This window comes from Typopeltis vanoorti, chromosome 23 (assembly GCF_054136105.1).
Source record: "Typopeltis vanoorti isolate ZY-2024b chromosome 23, IOZ_Tvanoo_1.0, whole genome shotgun sequence".
Lineage (NCBI taxonomy): Eukaryota > Metazoa > Arthropoda > Arachnida > Uropygi > Thelyphonidae > Typopeltis > Typopeltis vanoorti.
In genome coordinates this window covers 73,304,073-73,327,696 of record NC_143571.1, presented here as the reverse complement: position 1 = coordinate 73,327,696, position 23,624 = coordinate 73,304,073, and the positions used below count along the sequence as shown (strand labels likewise).

Genomic DNA, 23,624 nt, shown 5'->3' with positions numbered 1-23,624 from the left:
TGATGAAAAATCACAACAAAACAAATAAAAATCACTAATTTCACAAGAGCACTAAATTACATGACCTAAATTACCTAAATTACAATATGAAACAAAAAAAAAATTATTTGAGTTGTAAGTCAGCAGTTAAAAGTGAGGAAGTATAGAAAGATAATCTGATGTAAAACCAGGTGTAAGACGTGCACATTATCTTCACTGTTATTCATCATCTATGTGGACCTCATTATAAATGAAACTGGCATTAAACCTGACATAAAAGTTAGAAATGTTAATTTGAGCTCTTTATGCAAATGATGTTATATTCCTAAAGAAATACAGTACAAATTTGAAGGATACCTTAACAAAAAATCAGCTAATGCCTTTTTATTTCCTTATAGGGAGTAAGTGAGGCCTTTTAACCCTATCTAGCTTTTCAAGACTGTGTAGCCAGTTCAATCTCTACCAGTAACCAATCAGAGATAGCTGGTCCAAGACTATCACTAATTATAAGTGGGAAACCAATGAAGAGACTGGCAAACAAGTGCTGCCATCTCTTGGTACCTAATCCTAACAGGATATGTTCCTGTCTGAAATAGTGTGGGTTCTATGGTTGATTTTCTTGATTTTACAGGACGAAAAACCTGAACCAGTCGAAGAAAGACCTAGAAAAAGTTCCTCCAGTCGGCAACTAGACTTGAACTTAAGTCTATCTTCTGGAAGCCTAGCTCAGAGGATGCAAGCACCACTTCCGATGAGCAACACAAACCTAAATCCTTTTCCTTAGTAGATTCCTTAACTAAACTGAATATCTGCTATAAAAAATATAGAATAATATCAGCAATAAAGACTAAAACTATGAAAACAGGCAGGAATATAGAACTTCACTTGCATTCTGAATGGAGAATCTAAAAAACATGCAAAACATTCTGTTTAAGTAATTATTAGTGAAAAATCAGTCAATATGGAAATGGAAACAGGCAATAAAAAAATCAGGGGAGATAAATTTATATGGAATATGAGAAATTAGTTAAAACACTAAACTAGTAGTATACAAGAAAGTGTTCAAACAACAAAATTTAATTATTGATCTGACAGCTGGTTTAGAAGTAAAATAGTTGACGACAAACTAGAGACCACAGATATGAGTGTTCTCAGAAAAATTAGGAAAGCAAACAGATGGCATCAGTTTCAGAATCATGTTAAAAATGAAGTTATTAGGAAGGAACTTGACATTGTTAACATTCAAGAACAATGTCTGAGCAGAGCTAATCTCAAGTGGTACAATCACAAAGAGAATGAGAGAAGAAAAATTACCAAAGCAGGTGTTTAATTCCAAGATAGCAGACAAAAAAACAGAAGAGGAACAAGACCCAGGGTGAAAACTCACTGTTAGAAATGCCTTATAAGACTAACTTTAATAAGAAGTTAGTAAACTTTTTCATCTAGTACTATGATAGATGTTGGAAGTTTTTCCACTTGGTTAGACTATAAATTAAAGATGCCAAAAAATTATATTCTTGGTTTAATCTTTTATCCAAGTGTAAGCAAATGTTTGCATCTAAAGTAATAACTGGGCAACTCATATGTGTGGAAAGGCTTATGTGTTCGTCGTACATGTTGATGGGATTTTAACAGTATAGATGCGAACACAGACTGATAAGAAAATAACTATTTATTGACTTAATTGATAATATTTCGCTGGTATTCTATCCAGCATCTTCAGAGCACCCAAACAAGGTTTGTTACAGTAGCAAAACAACCACAATCCGGTATAACAATGGGACTAGTATGAGCAATTGTAGCATGCAACACAAAGACTAAAGTCCGAATTAGGTGAAATCTAAGTTGAAAAAAAAAAATAAAAAATACGAGAGAGAAAGCAGGTATTAATTTGGTCTTAGGATGACTGTTTCCCAAATCTTTGGTAGATTTATACAGCTATACTTGTTGAGGTTTGGAGTATGTTTCAAGGCTTCTGTTGATTCCAGGAACAACCTCTCTGACTTGTAAAAGCTTCTGTGCAGCACTTTTTTTTCCAATCGATCCTGTGTGCAGGGATCTCCAAAGCATGGTCTGCTAGACCAGACTTGCCATAGTGAAAGTACCGGATATATTTTTTGTCTTCACTGAGGCAGATGTTCACAGTTCTTCCTGTCTGTCATAGCAGGCTCGATGACATGAACAGGGCACTTCATAGACTCCTGGAATCAACAGGAAGCCTTGAAACATACTCCAAACCTCAACAAATATGGGTGTATAAATCTACCAAAGATTTGAGAGACAGTCATCCTAAGACCAAATTAATACTGCTTTCTCTCTCGTTTTTTTTTTTTTTTTTTTTTTCTTCAACGTAGATGGCACCTAATTAGGACTTCAGTCTTTGCGTTGCACACTACAATTGCTCATACTAGTCCCATTGTTATACCAGATTGTAGTTGTCTGGCTACTGTAGCAAACTTTGTTTGTGTGCTCTGAAGATGCTGGATAGAATACCAGCAAAATATCAATTAAGTCAATAAATAGTTATTTTCTTATTAATCTGTGTTCGCATCTATACCGTTAAAATTCAATCAATATGGGCAACTCATATATAGAGGTTAATGACTTCACATCAATTGCCTTAGTATCCCATAATGCAAAGCACATATCCTTACGACATGTAATATGCTATGCAGGCTCAGCTGGTGGCATGTGCGAAGTGTGCAATATACACAGGCGCCGCAGAAGAAAAGGCGCTTAAAAGATGTCAAAAAATATGAGATAAGAGTTTAAATGAACAACAAATGGTACAGAATGGTACATATAATTATGAATGTACATCGTCTTCCGTTCGGGGCCCTTTCTGATCTTCCCGGAAACGAACAAATAAATTCTGAAATTGTATCCTGGACCCGGATTATATCACTGTAATTTCCGATTAAAATTTACGAAAATATACCTAAAATAGTTCTTCTTTATTTTTTGATGTATCATAAATCAACTTATGTTGATTTATGATACATGAATTGTTGAGTTCCGTGTAAAAACAATTTGTATAAGCAGGTAACATTATACTGTAAAGTGATTTTCATTTGTTTTTCATTTCCTGTTTGTTTTATTCACACTTTATTCAAAAAAAAATTTTTTTTGGAAAGACGCTGAACATTAATCGCACACACAAGAAAAATACTAGGCGCCAGCGCTGATGCTATGCATTATGGGAAGGATCACTACCAGATCCAGAAGTGATACAAAGATTGAAGTAACATAAAATTCATATTTCCATATGAGTAGCCAAAACGTGTCACACCTTATTACTAAAATAATGTGGATTAGAAATAGACGTTGGAAGTTTTTCCACTTGATTATACTATAAATTAAAGATGCCAAGAAATAATATTCTTGGTTTAATCCTTTATCCAAGTGTAAGCACCTTCCCATCACTTGCCTTAGTATCCCATAATGCAAAGCACATATCCTTACTCCTTACAGATATGTATGACGTCTGCATTATAGGAAGAGTCACTACCTAGATCAGTTTCAATCTTTATTGAGGTCTCATCAGTGAGAGCAGACTAAGAAGTGATACCAAGGTTGAAGTTATGTAGAAGTCATATTTCCATATATGAGTAGCCAAAAGGTGTCACACCTTATAATTAAAATAATCTGGATTAGAGATAGATGTTGCAAGTTTTTCCACTTGGTTGTACTTCAACCTTGGTATCGCTTCTGGGTCTAGTTCACACTGATGAGAACTTAATAAATGTCGAAACCAGTCTGAGTAGTGCCCTTTCCATAATGCATAGCATCATACATGTCTATAAGGATATGTGCTTTGCATTAGGGGGGTACTAAAGCAAGTGATGTGAAATCATTAGCCTTCTATATACGAGTTGCCCAGTCCTGAAATTACTTCACAAAGTTTGTTTGCTTACACTTGGATAAAGGATTAAATCAAAAATATAATTTCTTAGCATCTTTAATTTATAGCACTATGATAGTATCTTGTATACTCCTTGAAGATGCATATCAGTAATCAGATAGATCTGAATAATTAAAACAGTAGATCAAAGATGCGACCAGATAGAAGAATAGGAGAGGAAAAGAGCAAAACAGGTGTTTGATGCTAGGGTGGCTAGAAAAACTCACAGGAAGACCCAGATCTTAGTAGACTGATACAGTAATATAAGATCTAACAATACTGGAGTCCTGCCAAATAACACTAATTTGGAGGAAAATTTCTGAAAGGACATTAATAATAGTGTAAAGTTAATGATGTAGTACTCTCATGGTATGCTAAATATCCCTTGAGGATTCATACCAGGAATTGATGATAATATGTAATTTTTTATAAAAATTTAAACATTTAGATCTAACACTACCAAATGTAGCATAGACTCCAATTTCATTATAAAAGCCTGTTACACTTGACAATAAATTATATTCTTGTTTTTTTTTTATCCACGTTTGATCCTATCACAAGCAAAATTTTACACTTGAAATATCTTCCCTCACAAAAATGTATACTTAAAATATCTTCAAAATTAAGCTAATCATTGGTTTGTAACAGTTCTATTATTCAAATGAAGATTCAATGAACATTCAAATTTTGTCTACATAGTGAAGTATTTAGAAAAAGATCTATTTGAGAGTAGCTACTATAATAAACAAGATGACCTAAATCAGGAATATCTGATAGCAATCATCATCTAATTTCCTAGAAGCCAAAGACAACATTTTCATTAATCTCAAAATTACTTAAATGATTCAAATGAGTCTTCAGGTACAACAAAACTGATAACTGTTTCCTCTTTCTGTAAACAGTGCTGTGGATTGCAATTGGCAAAATCAACACTGGTGGTCAGTGATTAGCTGATAGCTCTACAGATATCAAAGATCTGGAGAAAAAGTTGAGTGTTATGACCTTCTCCATACTTTAGACAATACTGAGGTGAAAGCAAAGAGGTTGACAGTTAGCTAGTACACTTATTACTTTTTTTTTTTTTTTTTTAATATAAATCTGATCTATACAGGCTATCTTCCATGCTGTAGGGTAGATACCACCTGAGTATCAGTTCAGGAACACATCCCTTGAGCACAGTTGGTTGGATTCCATCAGGACCAGAAACCTTTTTGGCTTCCAGATTGTTCAAGATTCTTCTGAAGTTTTTCTAGCAGAAAATCACAGGAGGCCTGTGATGCAATGTCCAGGGTAAAGAAAGAAGTCATTTTACATGCTAATAACATTGCCTAGACAATGTTCCTCACATACCATTAAATAGCATCCATTATTGCCCTTTCTAATGGACATGATGGTCAAACTACACTTCTTATCCATTAAATTTATCATAGTCTAACCAAGTGAAAAATAAACCTTTAAGTATTTAGTCTGATATAACTTAGATTCCGGTTACCGAGCAAGAGCAAGCAGCAAGTAACTTGCTTTCTTGCTGTAGGCAACTGAATGTAACTACTACGTACGCCAAGTAATCTAGTTAAGTGTTCTTTTCAGCATGAAGGATTATTGCCCCTTCTAATGGACATGATGGTCAAACTGCACTTCTTATCCATGTTCTTTCAGCAGGTGGACAGAATATTATCCAGCTTTGCTGGATGTGTATATATGTCCAGCAAAGAAATGGTATGCTTACATACATGAATTTTATGGAATACAGGAGTTCCTGTTAGTTTTATATTCTAAGGAAAGAACAATGTATTTCAAATGGAGGCAGGAGGCCTCTAGTTTTTATATTATGAATTTAATATTTAAAAATAAATATTTTATTTTGGAACTATAACCATGCTGTTTTTTTTATTGTTCTTTGTGAGGAGTAACGTTTTAAAATGTGGCCCCCATAGAGAGCAAGGGCCCCCAGCTTGCACTTCATGCGGCTAATAGTAAATGCGGCTGACTCAAATCATGCCTAAATGGATTTATTAACAGACTAAAAAATCGAAATGTGCGACCCATATAATTTTATTTTGCAAGGAAAGAAAGCAAAATGTCATATTTATTTCAATAAATGTTATTTAAAAAATATAAATATTCGACATAATATTTCCAATGCAAACAAATGTTTTGATTATTTATTTTTGCACATGTGAAATTTGTTTTATTTGGGAAGAGACACAATAACTAAATTGTGCAGCAAAAAAGGGTCAAATATCATAGGACAATAAAGAAATTCCAGTAATACAGTGCACATAAAGACAATAATCTGTTGGGGGGGGGGGGGGATAATTGCATTTTTAACAGATAGAAACTGATGAAGTTTCATCAGCATTCTACATTTTTATTAGGTCAAAGGAATTTTGAGTATATTTGCAAACAGATATATTCAACATAATTTAGCCAGTTCTGTTGTTAAAAGTGCCGCATTTGAAGAAATATTAGCGGCATAATAAAATAGCAAAATTCGTAATACTTCAGAATAACTTGATAATTTTGATAATATCAAAACAAGGCGAGACACATCTGTAGAAATCTATTATTAGAGTTCTTTTAATTATGAACTCTATAAAGATATATTTAATAAATTGGTTGTATTTGGAAATAAACGTGGATATATTTCACTTAATGAAATATATCCACGTTTCAGTGGATATATTTCACTAAGCAAAATATATCCAGTGAAATATATTTCTTTATATCAACGTTTCAAAGCCAATATAGCGTCAAGAGCTGACGTCATATTGGCTTTGAAACATGGATATAAAGAAATTAAACAAACATTACTTGAACTATCCATTTCTCCTCATGAAAAACCTATTTCTAAATTAGAGAGCTCATTCATTGGTTGAACATTTTGAGAAACCAGAAATAGCAATTTTAACAGTTGTGTGGGACATAATTTTACAATGAATACATGCTACTAAATATCTACAAGATCCCGATATGGATTTGTTTTTAGTGAAGTATTCACTAAAAACAAATCCATATCGGGATCTTGTAGATTTGTTACAGTCTTTATTGGTTTTATTTTAGATATAAGAAATAGTTTTGCTGCTGTAAATGAAGAATTGAATTTATTAACAGATGAAACAAAATTTAAAGATGAAAAGGAATGAGTTAAAAAACGAAAGAAAAAAAAAATGAGTGACAAAGTTTCACAATCTAACAATGAGATTATATTACATGGGAAAGAAAATTTTGCTGTGATTACTTTTAATGTCGTTTGCAATAAGCTAATTTTGAAAATTAACGAAAGAACAAAAAGCTATTTCGACATATTAGATATGTCTGACATTTTTTCAATGAAAGATATAGATCAAGACAAGTACAAGACTAGTATTGATAAATTTTACAAACTTATGGGACTGATATTGATCCAGAAAAATTTACTGATGAACTTGAGCAATTTTTAATAATGATAAAGGAAGAAAATTCTTCAATTAAAAATATATACAAATTTATAAACGATGGGTTAAGGTCTACTTTTCCAAACGTAGAAACAATTTTAAAAATATTATTGACGATGCCTATTCTAAATGCAAGTGCTGAACGCTCATTTTTAACGCTCATTTTCAGTGTTGAAACGAATAAAAAATTATTTAAGAAGCAACTTGCACCAAAATAAAACAAGTGACCTGTCGTTATTATGCATTGAATCAGACATAATGGACTCAATTAATTATGATGACATTATAGATATATTTGCTAAAACCAAAGCCAGAAAAAAAAAACTTTTAGTTATTGATTTTTTTTTTATTTAAATTGAACTGATTTATTTTTATACTTTTTTTAAATGCAAATATATGTATACCAATGTTGTATTGTGTTATTAAAATTAGTTATTATGGAAATTTTGACTTTTATTTTCAATAAACTAAAAAAAGTGCTTATTTTTTAGGCCTCATAATGAATGTTGAGGCTCAGGCCTCCAAAAGATTTGAGTGAAAAGATTTGAGTAAAAGACAGCAAGATTATATACCAACTAATCAGAACGCCTCCTAAACACATTACTGTTTAATTCAGTTCCATACGCTATATGGTAAATAGCCCGTGGAACTGCTGTATCCTTGAAGATGAGCGAGGTTTTGAATCTCCACAATGTTTGGCATGTCACTGAGAAGTATACTGTATGTTGGAAAATGGAAGGTCAGGGAACAGAGCTCTGGTAGCCACAGCCAACACAGTCCCCTAATAAGCAAGGTGGTGCTGTGAGCAATGAAAGACATCTAATAACTAATAGGTCTAGTTTTCAATTCCTCCAACTAGAAAAATATCCTTTTGCAGCAGGAATGCTTGGAGTTGACAGAACTGCTTTGGTGGAAACAGACCACTTGGAAAAGGCAGAGATGATCTGACAGGAGAAGCTGTACATTAGAGCATCACTGGCCAATACTGATGCACATAAACTAAAATGCACATTAGTGATCTACATGGCAAACTAGTAGTTAAATTGGAACAGATAGATTTGGATAGTAGATTAATGTGTTAGATTGGAGATTGGCTATCTGATAGGTATCACCAGTTTGTATTTGGGGGAGTGATATCCCAGAAGAGGAAAGTTACTAGTGACATGTTCCAGGGGTCTGTTTTGGGGCCAGTGTTGTTTAATTTGTATGTAAATAACATTGGAAAGGGCTTAAATGAGATATACAGTTGTTTGGAGATAAAGCAAACTTGAGGAGAGTTATGAGAAGTAGAGCAGATGTAGCTTTGTAAGAGTACCTAAATAGACTGCCTGAATTGGTAAGCATGTGGGGACATCAGTTTAATGTAGCAAAATGTAAGGTTTTAAAATTTGGGAAGCAAAGATGCGATGCAGAGTATAGGATTAGTGGGGAATATTTTAGAGAAGGTGAAGAAGATGAATGATCTGGGGGTAATGGTGGACAGGAACTTGAAATTTTGTGGACAGTTTGCTAAAATTGTAGGAAAACACAGCGGATTATATGAATGATGTGGAGAACACTGATGTGTAGAAGGAAGGATGTTTTGATTCCGTTGTACAAGGCTTTGATCAGGCCACATATGGATTATTGTGCACAGATTTGGTTGCCTGGTTTTTCAAAATGATAATGAAACGTTGGAGAGGGTTCAGAAATGATTGACTATGTGGTTTCTGGTCTCTGCAATGCAGAATATGAGAGCAGATTGAGAGAATGCAAGTGACAGAGCCTAGCAGATAGAAGGAAGAGGAAAGACATAAATTGGTAAAGGGTAATTACCAGATTAATGCAGATGATATTTTTCACAGAAATTGGAAACAGAGGTAGAATGAGAGGTCATCCCTGGAAGCTGTATAAGATGAGCGTGAGCAAGGGATGAGGAGTAATTTTTTTTGCGTGGAGAGTGGCGAGTGATTGGAATGCAGTGTCTGAGAGTGTGGTGAGTGTAGGGACAGTGAATGCATTTAAGCCGACGTATGATGAGCCATGCATGTGAGAGTGGGGCCTCCGACAATGGATCTCGACTTCATAGAGGTTGATAATAATAATAACATAACAGATAATTCCAGCATAGGCTAGTGAAAGGCCAAATTGTACATATTTAGTTATTAAATCAAGTGGTACATTTTCAGTTCTAAATGTTGATTTTTACTAAATAAATAAATAAAAATGCCAAGAAATTATATTCTTGGTTTAAATCCTTTATCCAAGTGTAAACAAACAAAATCTTTCGTGAAGTGACTTCAAGACTGGGTTACTTATATATAGAGGCTAATGACTTCTCATCAATGCACATATCCTTATGGATGGGGAGAGCCACTACCCAGACAGGTTTCAACCTTTAATGAGGACTCATCAGTGGGAGCCAGACCCAGATAAACCAAGGATGAAGTTATGAGGAGGTCATATTCCATATACAAGTACTCAAAAAGAGAGACATTGAGAGATTTTTTAAGTTGGTTATACTACAAATTAAAGACCCCAAGAAATTATATTCTTGGTTTAAATCCTTTATCCAAGTGTAAGCAAACAAAATTTGCATGTGAAGTAACTTCACGACTGGCTTTACATGCAAGTGCCACTAACAACTACAGAAATTTGAATGTGGAAATGCAATGTTATTATATCAACTTAGAAATCTTACCTGCTGATGTCTTGATCCTCCATTGATACCTGACCTCCTAATACTTTTTGCTGTTCTTGCAAAGACAGTGCAATCGCCTTTTGAAGATCATCCTCTTTATCACCACTATCATTGGTTAAATCAATAACGCCAGCATTACTACCAGATTGAGGTTGATTTTTGGCAACATGTGATTGCTGTTCTTGTTGATGCTGCTGCTGTTGTTGCTGCTGCTGCTGCTGTTGTTGTTGTTGTTGTTGTTGTTGCTGCTGCTGCTGCTGCTGGTGTAACTGCTGTTTCTGTTGTTTTTGTTTCTATATTTAAATCAAAATATTCAAATAAATATATGTCATTTTTAATCTTTATTAGTTAGGAAGAAATATTAAAATAAACTGCAACAAAACAGATGCCAAAAAATATTGATCTTTTTTGTGATTAATTTTTATACTAAGTTTGTCAAAACTGCTAAAATATTTAATTTGGTTAATAATAATATATTTTTGTTAAAAAATGAAACTGTAACAAATTTATTTAAGAAGAAAATACAATTTGAATAGTCAAGAAGAACTCCCAATTTAATGTTTCCCTTTCTTGATATCTGTTCATTATACCCTTCCTATTCTTGATACAGAATAAATCATTTTGTTTAGTAAAACAAACCAACTTGACAGATTTAACCTCGCCAATATTCTTCTCAACGAACATTAAGAAAAGAAATTACTAACCTCTATTCCAATCTGATCAAATTCATTAGTCTGCATATAAACTTTTTTTTAATAGAAATCTTTTAGTGCATCTTATACAAAACTTTCAAGGATGCTCCATGAAATGCCCCTTTTTATGATTCTCTCAGATCATCTCTGTTCTTCTTATAACAATTTCCAGTCTTACAAGAAAGACTATAGGACTAGTAAATTAACAGTATACAGATTAAGATATTTGTAATCACTGAAGCATACTGAAGAAGGAAATGTTCTAAAATGTTGATGTAGAAGGAATAAAGAGGGGAAAAAAAAGAAAGATTTCTTCAGTTTGAAGTTGGATTGCATATGAATAGTTACTAATTTTTTTATAGGCATTTATAGTTTGCATATGACATTCTGCAAGATCAAAAGACTGCAGAAAGGTCAGGTGAATGGTACAGTTGAGAAAAGAAAAAGGCAAGATATGCAAGGTAAGAAACAAGAATGTGACTAAGCAACAGGAGGGGGATAAAGAGAAAATTCATTATGGTGATTCTATGATAAGAGAAGTACTTGACAAGAGTGTAATTAATCTTTATGAAAGATACGAAAGAGTTACTCGAAGATGCAAAGAAAAAGAGTGAGAGCATGGAGATTGTACATCTGCTGTCACATTAAGATAGAGGCAGGTTGAAGAGGAGGAGGACAATGATAGCAAATTAATCAATGCACAGGTTGTGCGTAGAAGGAATGGTGCAGAGTTTGTAAACCTAAATTTGATGACTGAAGGAGTTATATAATTGACTGCACTTAAATTGACTTGGAGTGCCTAGGGAAAGTTTTGTTCACTCAGAGCATAGATGCACAGTCAGGAAAGCGAAAGCTATTGGGGTGGATGCATGTGGATCCATGAAGGAAGTGAGTGCAAGAATGACCAAAAAACCTATCTAGTCTCTTGAGTAACAATATTGAATGAGATAATCAATAAAAGGTGTAAAAGTGACTGGAGGCCTGACAAGATGCTACAGCTTATGTATACCAATGCCAGAAGTATCATGAGTAACATGAAGTTTTTGTCATTGGTTGGGGAAACCTCATCAAAAGTTATAGGCATTAGTGAGACTTGGTAAATAGCAGATGATGTACTTACAGATATAGAATATGAAAAGTACAGTATTTTCAGGAAGGACAGAGAGAACAGGAATGAGGGGGGGGGGGGTGCTGCTGATAGTAACAGACAAATTTCAGCCAAAAAGAATAATAGGAGATCAGGAAGACAAGCATGGGATGGCAGTTCATTTGAAGAAATCCAAAGTGGGATAGTGATCTATACAAAATATACAATTGATTACTTCTCTATACTAAGAGGTATGGTTAGTTGTTTTGGATTTAGCCAAAGAAATATAGGCTATGAGGTTAGTGTATTGTCTGAACTGCATGTGTTCTTATGGTTAGCTTGCTTTATGGGACAAAAAAAAAAAACAGTTTCTGGGAAGAAAACCCTGTCATGTCCATATCAGATTAACTACCTCACATGAAAACGTCTTCCACATCAGGAAGGAAATGGAATTTATTCACCTACTAAGAAATAATTACCTGAAACAGCAAGTTGACAGAGAGAACTTGGAATATGAAAGTGTTGGATCTGGTTACAGGATTAGAAGACTGTTCATAACCAAGATGGTCATACTGCCTCCAACTTGGGAGATTGCAAAATGAATATTCAGTTAAAAAGGAGTACATATGGAACTACAGGACATGTGAATATGACAAGCTTAGGAGATATGCCATAAGAATCTGCAAGGGAAGGATGTTAGCAGTCATGGAAGATAGTCAAGGGATATATGAAGGATGAAGTATCAGATTGTATACCTAGGGTGAATAGGAGTGTAAATCAGGTAGGATGTGGAAGAAAAGTAACATTAAGCAGGGGTCTCAAAAAAAAAGTTGATATATAACATAAAAGATAATCACCAAACTCATAAGTCAGTATAAGGCTCAGGCAGAAAGATGACCAATGTGGTAAAGAAGGCAAAATCAGATAAGAAATTAGCAGAGCAGGCTAAAGAAAATCCCAAAGAGTTCTTTCACTATGTGACAAGTAAAAGAAAGAATGCTTACAGAAGAATAATTTTAACGAATGCCAATGGTAGCGAGTTGACAGAAGAACACTACTCAGTGACCACTCTGCAAGGGTCTATCATTCAAGTGAGGATATTGTGGTGACAGAATATGAGAACAGAGGTTGGTGAACTGGAAGTATTTAGGATAGTGAAGAAATGCAATGCAAATATGGCTGTGGGATTAGGTGAATATAAGCTAGCATATCCTTAGAAGTCAAGAATGAATGCCACTAAAAAAGGGGTGAGGGCTAGATTTTTCTCTCATAGGATGGTGGTGAATGGAATGGATTGCCATTGGATGTTGTGAGTGCAAGCAGCGCAAATGAATTCAAGAATAAGTGTGATAGCTGGTGCGTGTAGTATGTGGCCTTCCTCGATGAGTCCCTGACTCCCTGGAGGTCTTTCTTAATAAGAATAATATTACTAGAATGTGCTCAGGAATTGGTATTGCTACTGACTGCCACTGTTAAATTTCAGCTCTGCTAGATTCCCAAGTGAGTGGAGGGAGAGAAAAATAGTTTGTTGCATAAAAAAAGACTGAGCCTATAGTAAAAAAAAATTATGCACCTATCAGTATCTCAGGTGTAGTGATAAAAAGTATTGGGAAAGTTGGTTAAAGGCAGAATTCAGGAATGAGTGGATAAGAATATAATATTGTATAGGGGAAACAGCATGGCTTTGTGAATGGTCAAGTGAATTAGTCATTTATAAAGTTTTATAATAGTGACTGGTGAAATGGGTGATGCTGATGAATTTTGCAAAGGTGTGTTCGACAGGATATCACATGGAAACACTAAGCAAATGTCATTTATCCTCATCATGAAAAAATTATGGAGACAACTACAATGTTAGAGCAAAACTTTAGTTTAATATAAACCAAGAACACTCGACGTTTCGACCCTCATATCAAGGTCATCATCTGGAGCATACATATATATATATACAAAGAAACAAGCTGCACTACAATCTACATGGTTTGCTAAAGTTACTGACCAACCATTACAACAATTACTAGCCTCTGGTGAGAAAAAAAAAACTTTACTACATCAAAGCTAGAGTCCTATTATTACCTATTAGGTTACAAAATTAAATTGGGATGGAGATCATGTTTATATATAAATATATATAAACCTATCTGATTATACATATAAATTTCAACCAATTGGTATGGAACAGTTTCCAATACAAGCTGAAAATTGTTTAAAGTCCTAAAGTATGCTGGAAACTAAGTAGGCTGAATATGTGCCATCCAAATTCTTGGAATTTTTATGCCACCATTATTGTTGAGATTAGGGTGGTTAATCAGAATTTCACAGGTTTCTTTAAATCTTCTTTCATGCCAGGTTTTTGTATGATGTAAAGAGCAGGTACTTTTCCAATCAATTTGGTGTAGGGTGTTGAGAGCGTGATCTGAGAGGCCTGTGTCACCAAAATTGTTATATTTAATGTATCTTTTGTGTTCTTTTTTACGTATAGGGATCCCTATATGTAAAAAAGAAAATTTAAAGAAGCCTGTGAAATTCTGATTAACCACCCTAATCTCAACAATGATGGTGGCATAAAAATTGCAAGAATTTGGATGGCACATATTCAGCCTACTTAGTTTCCAGCATACGTTAGGACTTTAAGCAATTTTCAGCTTGTAATGGAAACTATTCCATACCAATTGGTTGAAATTTATATGTATAATTGCATAGTTTTATATAAATATATATAAACATGCTCTCCAGCCGAAATTTAATTTTGTAACCTAATAGACAATAATAATAATAGGACTCTAGCTTTGATGTAGTAAAGGGTTTTTTTTTTCTCACCAGAGGTCAGGCCAATAATTGTTGTAATGGTTGGTCAGTAACTTTAGCAAACCATGTAGTTTGTAGTGCAGCTTGTTTCTTTGTATATAAGTATATGCTCCAGATGATGACCTTGATATGAAGGTCAAAACATCGAGTGTTCTTGGTTTATACTAAACTAAAGTTTTGCTCTAACACGGTAGTTGTCTCCATAATTTTTTCATGATGTATTCTGATCACTGTGTAAGCATGAAAGAAAGGTCATTTATCCTCATCTATTATGCAAGCAAATGGATATAAAGATGACTGATGGACAGTACAAAAGATTCATTTGCATATGGAAGAGCAGAATCCAGAATAAAGCAAGTGACTAGTAGAGTGCCACAAGAGATATGCGCTTGGACCACTACTGTTTAATTTGTATATAAATAATACAGGAAAGTATTAGAAGAGAAGTATTCAGTTGTTTGTTGATGGTACAAAACTGGGTTCCCATAACAGTTAATCAAGATAATGTAGAAAGCTTTGCAGGATAAGTTGAACAGACTGACACAGTATGAGCAAAAGATAATGGATACTAGTTCAATGTGGAAAATAGTGATGCACTGAATATTTAGTTTTGCTTCAGTATTTGGCCAATTCAGCATGTTTTTCAGATATTAGGCTTTGGTTGAATCAGTAGAAAGATTTGGTATTCGACCAACTGAAACAGAAAAATTCCTGTTACATGCATCATAACACACCCAACCAAATGAGAAAAAGCTCCACTTATCTTGCATGACCATTCAAATAGGTTTTCCACAGCTTATGAGTAAATTTATTCTGCAGTACAATTTCTCAGGAAATATGTACTGTACACTAGTATTGTCTAAGTGTCGTTGTAGGTGTTGGTGACAGATTTCTTGTGAATTATGAGGTTTATTTTCCTGCGATGGGTCTTCGGACTCCTTGGAGGTGTCACAAATAATAATGTTTCGACACTAGCTACCAGCATAGAAACCAGATGTATGCTACTCCAAAAAATTCTGAAAAATACATTTTCCTACACCATAATTTATCACAAATTCATTTTTATTATTAAATCTATGATTATTCTTAATATTTCACATTTTAAAATGTTCCATCAATATTTTTTTTATTTGAAGAAATAAGTGCAATTTTTTCCTGATGTATACTGTTATTTAAATACAATGTTCTCTATGAAATTAAAATGATCATTTTATTATATCAAAATGGAGGATATTATGGATTTATTTATATTTTATAGCCAAATGGGGATAGAATATGAAGTTTAAAAAATTTACCAGTTAGCTTATGGAAACAAGACTGGAATCAGAGTTGCTTCGATTTGCTCTATTTAAACAACACAAACACTCTGCCCACAACCCATATTTTTGCATTTTATGATTCACTAGCCTGAAACACCAGGCTCTTCAAATTGACCAAGTTCAAAAAATTTGAGGTAAAGTGTGGAAGTTACCTCTCCAAAAACAGAGTGACCTAAGCGATCACTCTACATCTTACCGAGTGACCCAAAATCACTCCTAAACTCATCAAACTCCCATCAGCGGTTTCATTAAGTGACAAAAAATTCATTCAACACTTCACCTACAGCAGCAAACAAATGAATCCAAACAAGCCCAAATTTTCGTTAAGTTTTTGGATTTTGTTTCAGTTCTGGTTTCGGTTTTAGTTCACTATTTTGGTTGAGTGGTACATTTTAATTGCTCTACAATGTTTATTAATAGTGTTGTCCATTTTTAATAGTGTAAATAAGATGATGTTCATAGTGGTTTATTCATTTTGTGTAGCTATAAAATGGATACATATCCAAGAAAGCATTCAAAAATCTGTACTCTTTCTAAGCACACATCCATGACTGTGATGTTGGTTTCGGTACTGTTAATGTAATTTTAAAGATGTTTATGGAGACAGCCACCTTTTCTCCTGCCAGAAAAGCAAAACTACACTTACTAATTAGGAAAAGCAAAATGAATGCAAGATTGTCTGCTGTAGACTTAAATAGAGACTTGACAGCTAGTAAGATTAATGTTTCTAGCATGACAGTCTGTCAAAGGTTGTTGGAAGCAGGGAGGACTGCCCACAGGCTAAAAAAAGAAATAACTGTTGATGAAGGCTATGCAGAAAAAGAGGCTCCAGTGGGCAAAAGTGTACAAAGATTGAGCAATTGAGAAGTGGAAGGAGGTAATATTCTCAGATGAGAGACATTTCTTTGTCCAAGGAGAGTGAGTACTCTATGTTTGTAAATCAGTGGCTGAGAAGACTTCTCCTGCCCACCTTCAACAAGCTCCTAAACATCTAGCTAAAAAGATGTTCTGGGGTTGTTTAACACACAATAGTCCAGGATCACTTGTGCTTGTTGATGATATGATGAAAAGTGACCAATACATAAAAACATTTGAGAAAAAAGTGGTTTCACAGATCCAGAAAGACAAAGAACTCATCTTCCAACAGAATCTTGCTCCATGACACACTTCAAAAAAAGTGAAAAAGTTCCTCAATAATCACAACATCCAATTGTTTCAATGGCTAGGTAACTCTCCTGACATTAACCCAATAGAAAATTTGTAGGCCATAATGAAAAAGAGACTTGGAAAATTAAGTTGTGATACAAAGGATAACGTAATATAATAAACCCATTATAGAAGTATAATGTAGAAATAAGATAAACGTGTTCTATGTTGGTAGAGTCCTAAGCAAATTAATGAACATGTCAGGAAGAGAGGAGCACATATAAATTATTAGGTAAAGTTGGAGTTTAATTTTTATGCTTATTTTCTTGCAAAATTAAAATTTTCCTTTAAAATGTTCTGGGGTTGTTTAACACGCAATGGTCCAGGATCACTTATGCTTGTTGATGGCATGATGAAAAGTGATCAATACATAAAAATATAATCTATTATATTTTTTTAATTAATTTGTTAATAAAAGGTATTGATAAATGATCTGTGATCACAATGCTGGACACGCTGATTTTACTCTACATGTTTGCAATCAAAGTAAATTGTTGATAGAATTTACTTTCTTTTAATGATGCAATCCTGTTCAGCTGCATCATCTAATTATCCTTTGATACCAAGTGGTTAATTCTTAACTTTAAAATAAAATTAAAAATAAAAAATAAAAAAAAAACTAAACTGCAAATAAACTGAAGAATAACAAAAAGTTATTCTTCAACCTTCATTTTTTTCTTTTACTTGTAGCATAGCAATAAAATTCTTTTGGATTGCTTTTAGCCTGCACAGCACCAATTTAGCTTTTTATACAATTGTTAACTTTTCTGATCTGCACTTTGCTACAAAATAAATAAATAAATTGTGGAGAAAATTCAAGAAGAAAGGTGACCAGCAGGCACATGAGCAGTACAAAGCACAGGCCAGAAGAGTAACCAGTGTGGTAAGAAAGGCAAAAGAAAAGTATGAAAGGAAATTAGTAGTGCAGGTCAAAGATAATCCCAAACAGTTATTTCAATTTGTTACAAGTAAAAGAAAGAATGTTTATGGCAGAACGATTTTAACGAATGTCGACGGTAAGGAGGCAACTGAATCAGTTGAAATAATAGAATTACTAAGTGAATGCTTTGCACAAGTATATCATCTAGGTGGAGATCTTGCAGTAACAAGAGAGGCAAAAACTTGAGAACTGAGGCAAATGAAATGGAGGTGCATAGCACATCACAGAACCTCAAAGTGAATACAGCTATGGGATTCAATGGTATACCAGCTCAATCTTTATGTGAAGGTGCTAGGGAACTGTCAATGCCTTTGACCACATTGTTCAATCTAAGTCTTCGCTCTGGGTTAGTCCAGAGCAAAAGGAGTGGAAAGAGAGGAAAATAGTTCCATTGCATAAAGTAGGTACCAACACTGATGTAGCAAATTACTGACTGATCAGCATACCGAGAGTTGTCGTTAAGGTACTGAGAAGCTGGTCAAGAGTACCTACAAGAATGGATAGATGGAAATGGGAGCAACATGGTTTTGTGCAGGGTAGGTTGTGCCTCAGTAACTTGCTCAGGTTTTACAATATTAAAATTTTGTAGGATGATTTGGATAGACTGGTAGTCTGGGCAATGGATCATGGATATCAGTTTAATGTGGCAAACTGGAAGGTTATGCATTTTGGGGTAAAAAGATTACCAGCTGTATACCACATTGATGGAACTGCACTACTGGAAATTGACAAAGCTAGGGATTTGGGAGTGTTAGTGGATAGAAGTTTGGAGGGCACATAGCAAAAGTAGCTAAAGCAGCTCATCGGATTACTTTGATGAGAAGAGACAAACAGGTTATTATTCCTCTTTATAGAGTCTTGATATGACCCCATCTTGACTACTGCACACAGATCTGATCACCTGGGTTTCTTGGCGATGAGGAAGAGGTGGAGAAGATCCAGAGACGAGTGACCAAGATGGTAGTAGGACTATGGAAAGAACCTTACGAGAACATGTTGAAGATCTGTGAGTTACAGAATTTGTTGACAGGTGGAAAAGGTGTGATATGATTGAGACATACAAATTACTGAAGGGTTTTTACAAGATTAATACTGAAGAACTTTTTCCAAACAGGTAGGGTGGTGGAAGAACTAGGGACCAACCTTGGAAACTAAGCAAGAGTATAGTTAGCAAGAACTAGATTTTTTCCTTGGAGAGTGATGAATGAGTAAAATAGGTTGCCAGAATTTGTGGGTGCCATAATTGTGAATGAATTCAAAGCAAAGTATGATAGATACTGTGCAGTATCTATCATTTGCACAGTATGATGGATACTGCTCAAATGTTGGATAATGTTTGGCATGATGTTTAGGGCCTCCCTCAATGAGTCTAAGGACGCCATGGAGTAGCCTGTAATAATTACTCTTATGCTCATGACATTCCTTCTAACGTCATCTTTATTTTATGGATCTTCTGCTTAATAAGGCTGCCCATCCATTTTACTCATCTTTACAAATCCTTACTTCACACATCAAGCTGCCAAAGCAACAATACCAAGAGACAAACGGGAAAAATACCTGGATACCATACTGGAAAGATCACAATATTGATTCAATGATTACAGAAAGAGACAATATAAACGAACAATTCAAATTAATAAAACTGATGAATCCAGAAAGAAATTAATGGACATAACACACAAAATAGAGTAGGAAATTTGGAAGTGCAAACAAGAGAAATGGGCAGAGCTTTGCAGTAACCTGGACCCAAGAAAAGACAGACAACACTGGAACATGATCAGAATCCTAGACAGCAATATCAAAGAAGAGAACCAACAGAAAACAAACTTCATCATAAATGCTGGGAAACAAGCTATTACAGATCAAGAAATTGCAAACACACTGGCAAAAACCTATTCAAACAACTCCAAACTTCAGTATAACAGAGAGGACAAGACCCTCAATAAACTCACAAGTAAAATACTAAAACAAGCAAGAACATACCAAACTAATGACATCTTCTCTGAAGAATTTACACTAAGTGAACTAAATTCATCAATCGAGAAAACTGCACCTAATCTGTAATTCTCACATTCAGTTTTGTTTCCCTTTTTATATATGGGCACTATTAGAGCTCTACTCCAATCATCTGGAATTCGTCCCTCTGTCCAGGCCTTCTGAACTATGCAGTGCAGCCATTGCAAGTCTTATATACCTCCATACTTGAGCATTTCTGGGCGATTATCAGCTGCTCCTGCTGCCTTTCCACATTTCAAGCCTGTGATGGCTTTTTCTACTTCAGGTAGGGATATGTATTCATGATTGCATGCCTGTTGAGTGTTTTTTACCACTGAGCTGTCACTGCTTGTTTCATTTATCAATTTTTCGAAGTAATTACTCCATACTTCAAGGATATCTTTTCCTCCAGTTTTCATGTCACCTTTATGATCTCTAATTCCTTTTACAGCACTCTTTCCTCAATTTCTGAGCTTCTTCAACAACCTCCAGAATATCTTGCCACCTTCTTGATATTTATTTTATATGTTTATACCAAAGTCTTCCCATGACTTTTGTTTAGCTAGTTTTACAGTGTTTAGCTTTCTTACATTTGTCTCTGTATTCTCTAAGAGCACAAAGCTGACTTTTTTGCCAGGAACTTTTGATATGCTTTCTTCTTTTCCTTCACTGCATCTTTAACTTCCTGTGTCCACCATGGAGTTCTGATTTTTCTATCCTTGCAGACAACCTCACCACATGCCACTCTGGCTGAATCAATCAATTTCTTCAGAGCTTGTCACTGAATCTCCAAGGTTTGGTTCCTTTTCTGAAACTTTCATTTTTTCTTGAATAATGTTTGTATATTTCAGTCAACAGTTCACATCTGAGAGCTGCTCAACGTTTATTCGCTTTAAAACTTTCTTATATGTTCTTTTCAATATGAAATTCAATTTTATCCTGCTCAAGACTAAATGGTGAGATCATTTCCAATTTCAAATCCACTGTACACTGTAGTGTCTCCTGCACCAGTGAGAAAACATCACTATCAACAATAACATAGTCAATGAGACTTTTCTAATTCCTTGCCTCTTCTCTCCACGTGAATCTGTGCACATTTTTATGTTGAAACATTGTGTTAGTAATAACCAGTCCATGTCCTGAGCAGAAATCAACAGGTAATTGCTATTATTATTAGCTTTGCTCTTTTTTTCAAATTTTCCCAAAATATTTCTGTATGTCTGACAATCATTTCCTACTCTGCTATTTAGATCCCTGACAAGGACCAAATTTTCCTTTTTCATTGTGTCAGTTGCTTTCTCTAAAGCTAAAAAATTCCTCCACTTCTACCTTAGAACCTTCTGCAGGACCATAGCAGAAAAATATCTCAACATCCAGTTCCACATTCTGATATTTGCTCACATCACTCTACTTGATATTGCCCACCATTCAAAAAGATTAGCCGCATAACTTTTTAATTATAGAATTATTGTCCAGAATATCATGGACATTTTCAGTATGATTTAAAAGATGAATGAAATATGCATTGCTAAAAGGAATTTACTGAATGATGTGCACTAAGATCTTTCTAAGGAATGATGAAAAGGAATATATATTAGAACTAAAGGCCATTCCTAGAAGTTGAATATATGGGTATGATGAACAAGGAAATAATGACTAGGCTATTTCATAGTGAGCAAGTTTAGTGCACTGCCAGAAGAGATGGTGAGTGTATATGCCAAAAGAAGTTTAAGGCATGAAATGAAAATACAGATGACAATGAAAACAGATTACCCAATTTAAGTCTAACTCTGTAAAACTGTAGTAATAATAGCAATAATACCTGATGATACGGTGAATTTTCATCTACAAGTATATTGACTGCTTGGGTCAAATCAATGTTTCCAGCTTCATTTCTACTAGCTTCTAGAGCTTGACCAAGAATCTTAACATCATCCACTCCTGTAATTTCCTTTAACTGATTAATTACCATCATTGGATCCTTCTGGTTCTTTAAAAAAAAAATAAATTAAGTCACACCAGTTACTTTTTAAATCATTGTATTATCTTAATATAACATTTAAACTTATTAATAATTACGTAAGTAGAGTTTTAAATGTTTCATATTAATAAGAATGGAAAATGAACAATTATTATTTAGCAGATGATTACAGCCTTTCGCATTCAGAATCAAGTCTTGAAGACTTATTATATATAGAGAGAGACACACACACACACATTTCCCCCTCGAGCAAAAGCTACAAAATTTTCTGCTTTAATTGGTGATAGGTGGAAGATCCATATCGCAGAAGAGCAGAAATCTGAAGAGAGAAAAGTTATCTTAATACATACAAGAGGGAACAGTTCCACAAGATACCAGAAGCCTGCAACACAGTAATGCTAAGACTGTAGAATATGCAAAAGTGAAACAAATAATCTTAATAAAATGAGCACAAGTATATCATACCAAAACTATACAACATCAGTGTGGAACAAACAAGCAATTCAAAGAGACAACACAAGACAAATACAACAATAAGTTAACCAATGATAGCAAGTGCCACACATGGTATAAGGATCTTAATTAAATATATAATAAATAATTTGATATTTACACAGAATAAGAATCTCCCAAACAACTTTCAAGAGAGAGAAAGGCAATCATTCTCATTTAAATTAGACTAAAATACATGGAGATACAGAACTTTTTTTGCAGAGGTGTTCATGTTTAAAACTGCATCTAATGAGAAGGCATCTTTCTAAATGACACTGTGTTGTGGAAAACCTGACTTTTGAGGTTTTAAGGTCTTCAATGTAGTATTGATGTTCAATAATCATGGCAAGTGCCTAAAAAATACTTAAATCATGAACTCAATATGTCCACAGAGTTCACAGAATAAACAGTGTAGTTTATTCTATGAACTCTCTGGACATATTGAGTTCATGATTGAGGTGAAATGGATGTTTAATCTTATTAAGCAAGATTTGTAACAAAAAGATGTGGAAGGAATACCATGTACATAAGGATGACATCAGTTATGAAAATTATAAGGAACAGGTTAGAAGAGTTACACATGTTGTACAGAAAGCTAGGTCTGCTTATAAAAAGAAACTGGATCTGCAAGCTAAAGACAACCCAAAAGACAGATGCAAAAGAGACTGTTCAACTAATGAGAGCCAATTGTTAAAAGCTATCAATCTGGTGTATGCGATATTGAGTTCCCTTTTATTTCTTCACTGGATGCCTTACTTCATGTAATATACATCTGTTATATCATCTGTAGACCAGTTCCTCCCCCTTCTTACTTTCCTTCTTGCCCCCCCCTAATGCCATTAGAGAATTTAAGGAATAGAGGTGAATCTTTCCTCTTTGTCTTATGCAATGGGAATCTGCCTCACTTAGTAGGCAGAACTCCCAACCTACCTGGCCAATGTGAGATCAACTGGGGAACAAAACATCCTAGATATGTAAAAAATTTGGGGCCTCTGTAACCCTACCACTTTTTTTTCTTGCAGTGACTTCAAAATGCTAATATGGTTGTGCCTTATAATACATCTCAAGCTGCATCAGTTGTGCAGAATAATCAGATCTGCGTTCAGA

General features: G+C 34.4%; 1 protein-coding gene across 1 annotated transcript in view; it reads right to left on the bottom strand.

The window, feature by feature from the left end:
- LOC150093978 (ubiquitin carboxyl-terminal hydrolase 25-like) overlaps window positions 1-23,624 on the bottom strand; it is a 551,531-nt gene that overhangs the window by 451,758 nt on the left and 76,149 nt on the right. The window contains exons 3-4 of the mRNA XM_090413163.1: window positions 21,867-22,034; window positions 9,998-10,290 (exon numbers count right to left, since the gene is read on the bottom strand). Coding sequence (XP_090269289.1) covers window positions 9,998-10,290; window positions 21,867-22,034 — 461 coding nt within the window. The remainder of the gene's footprint in view (window positions 1-9,997; window positions 10,291-21,866; window positions 22,035-23,624) is intronic.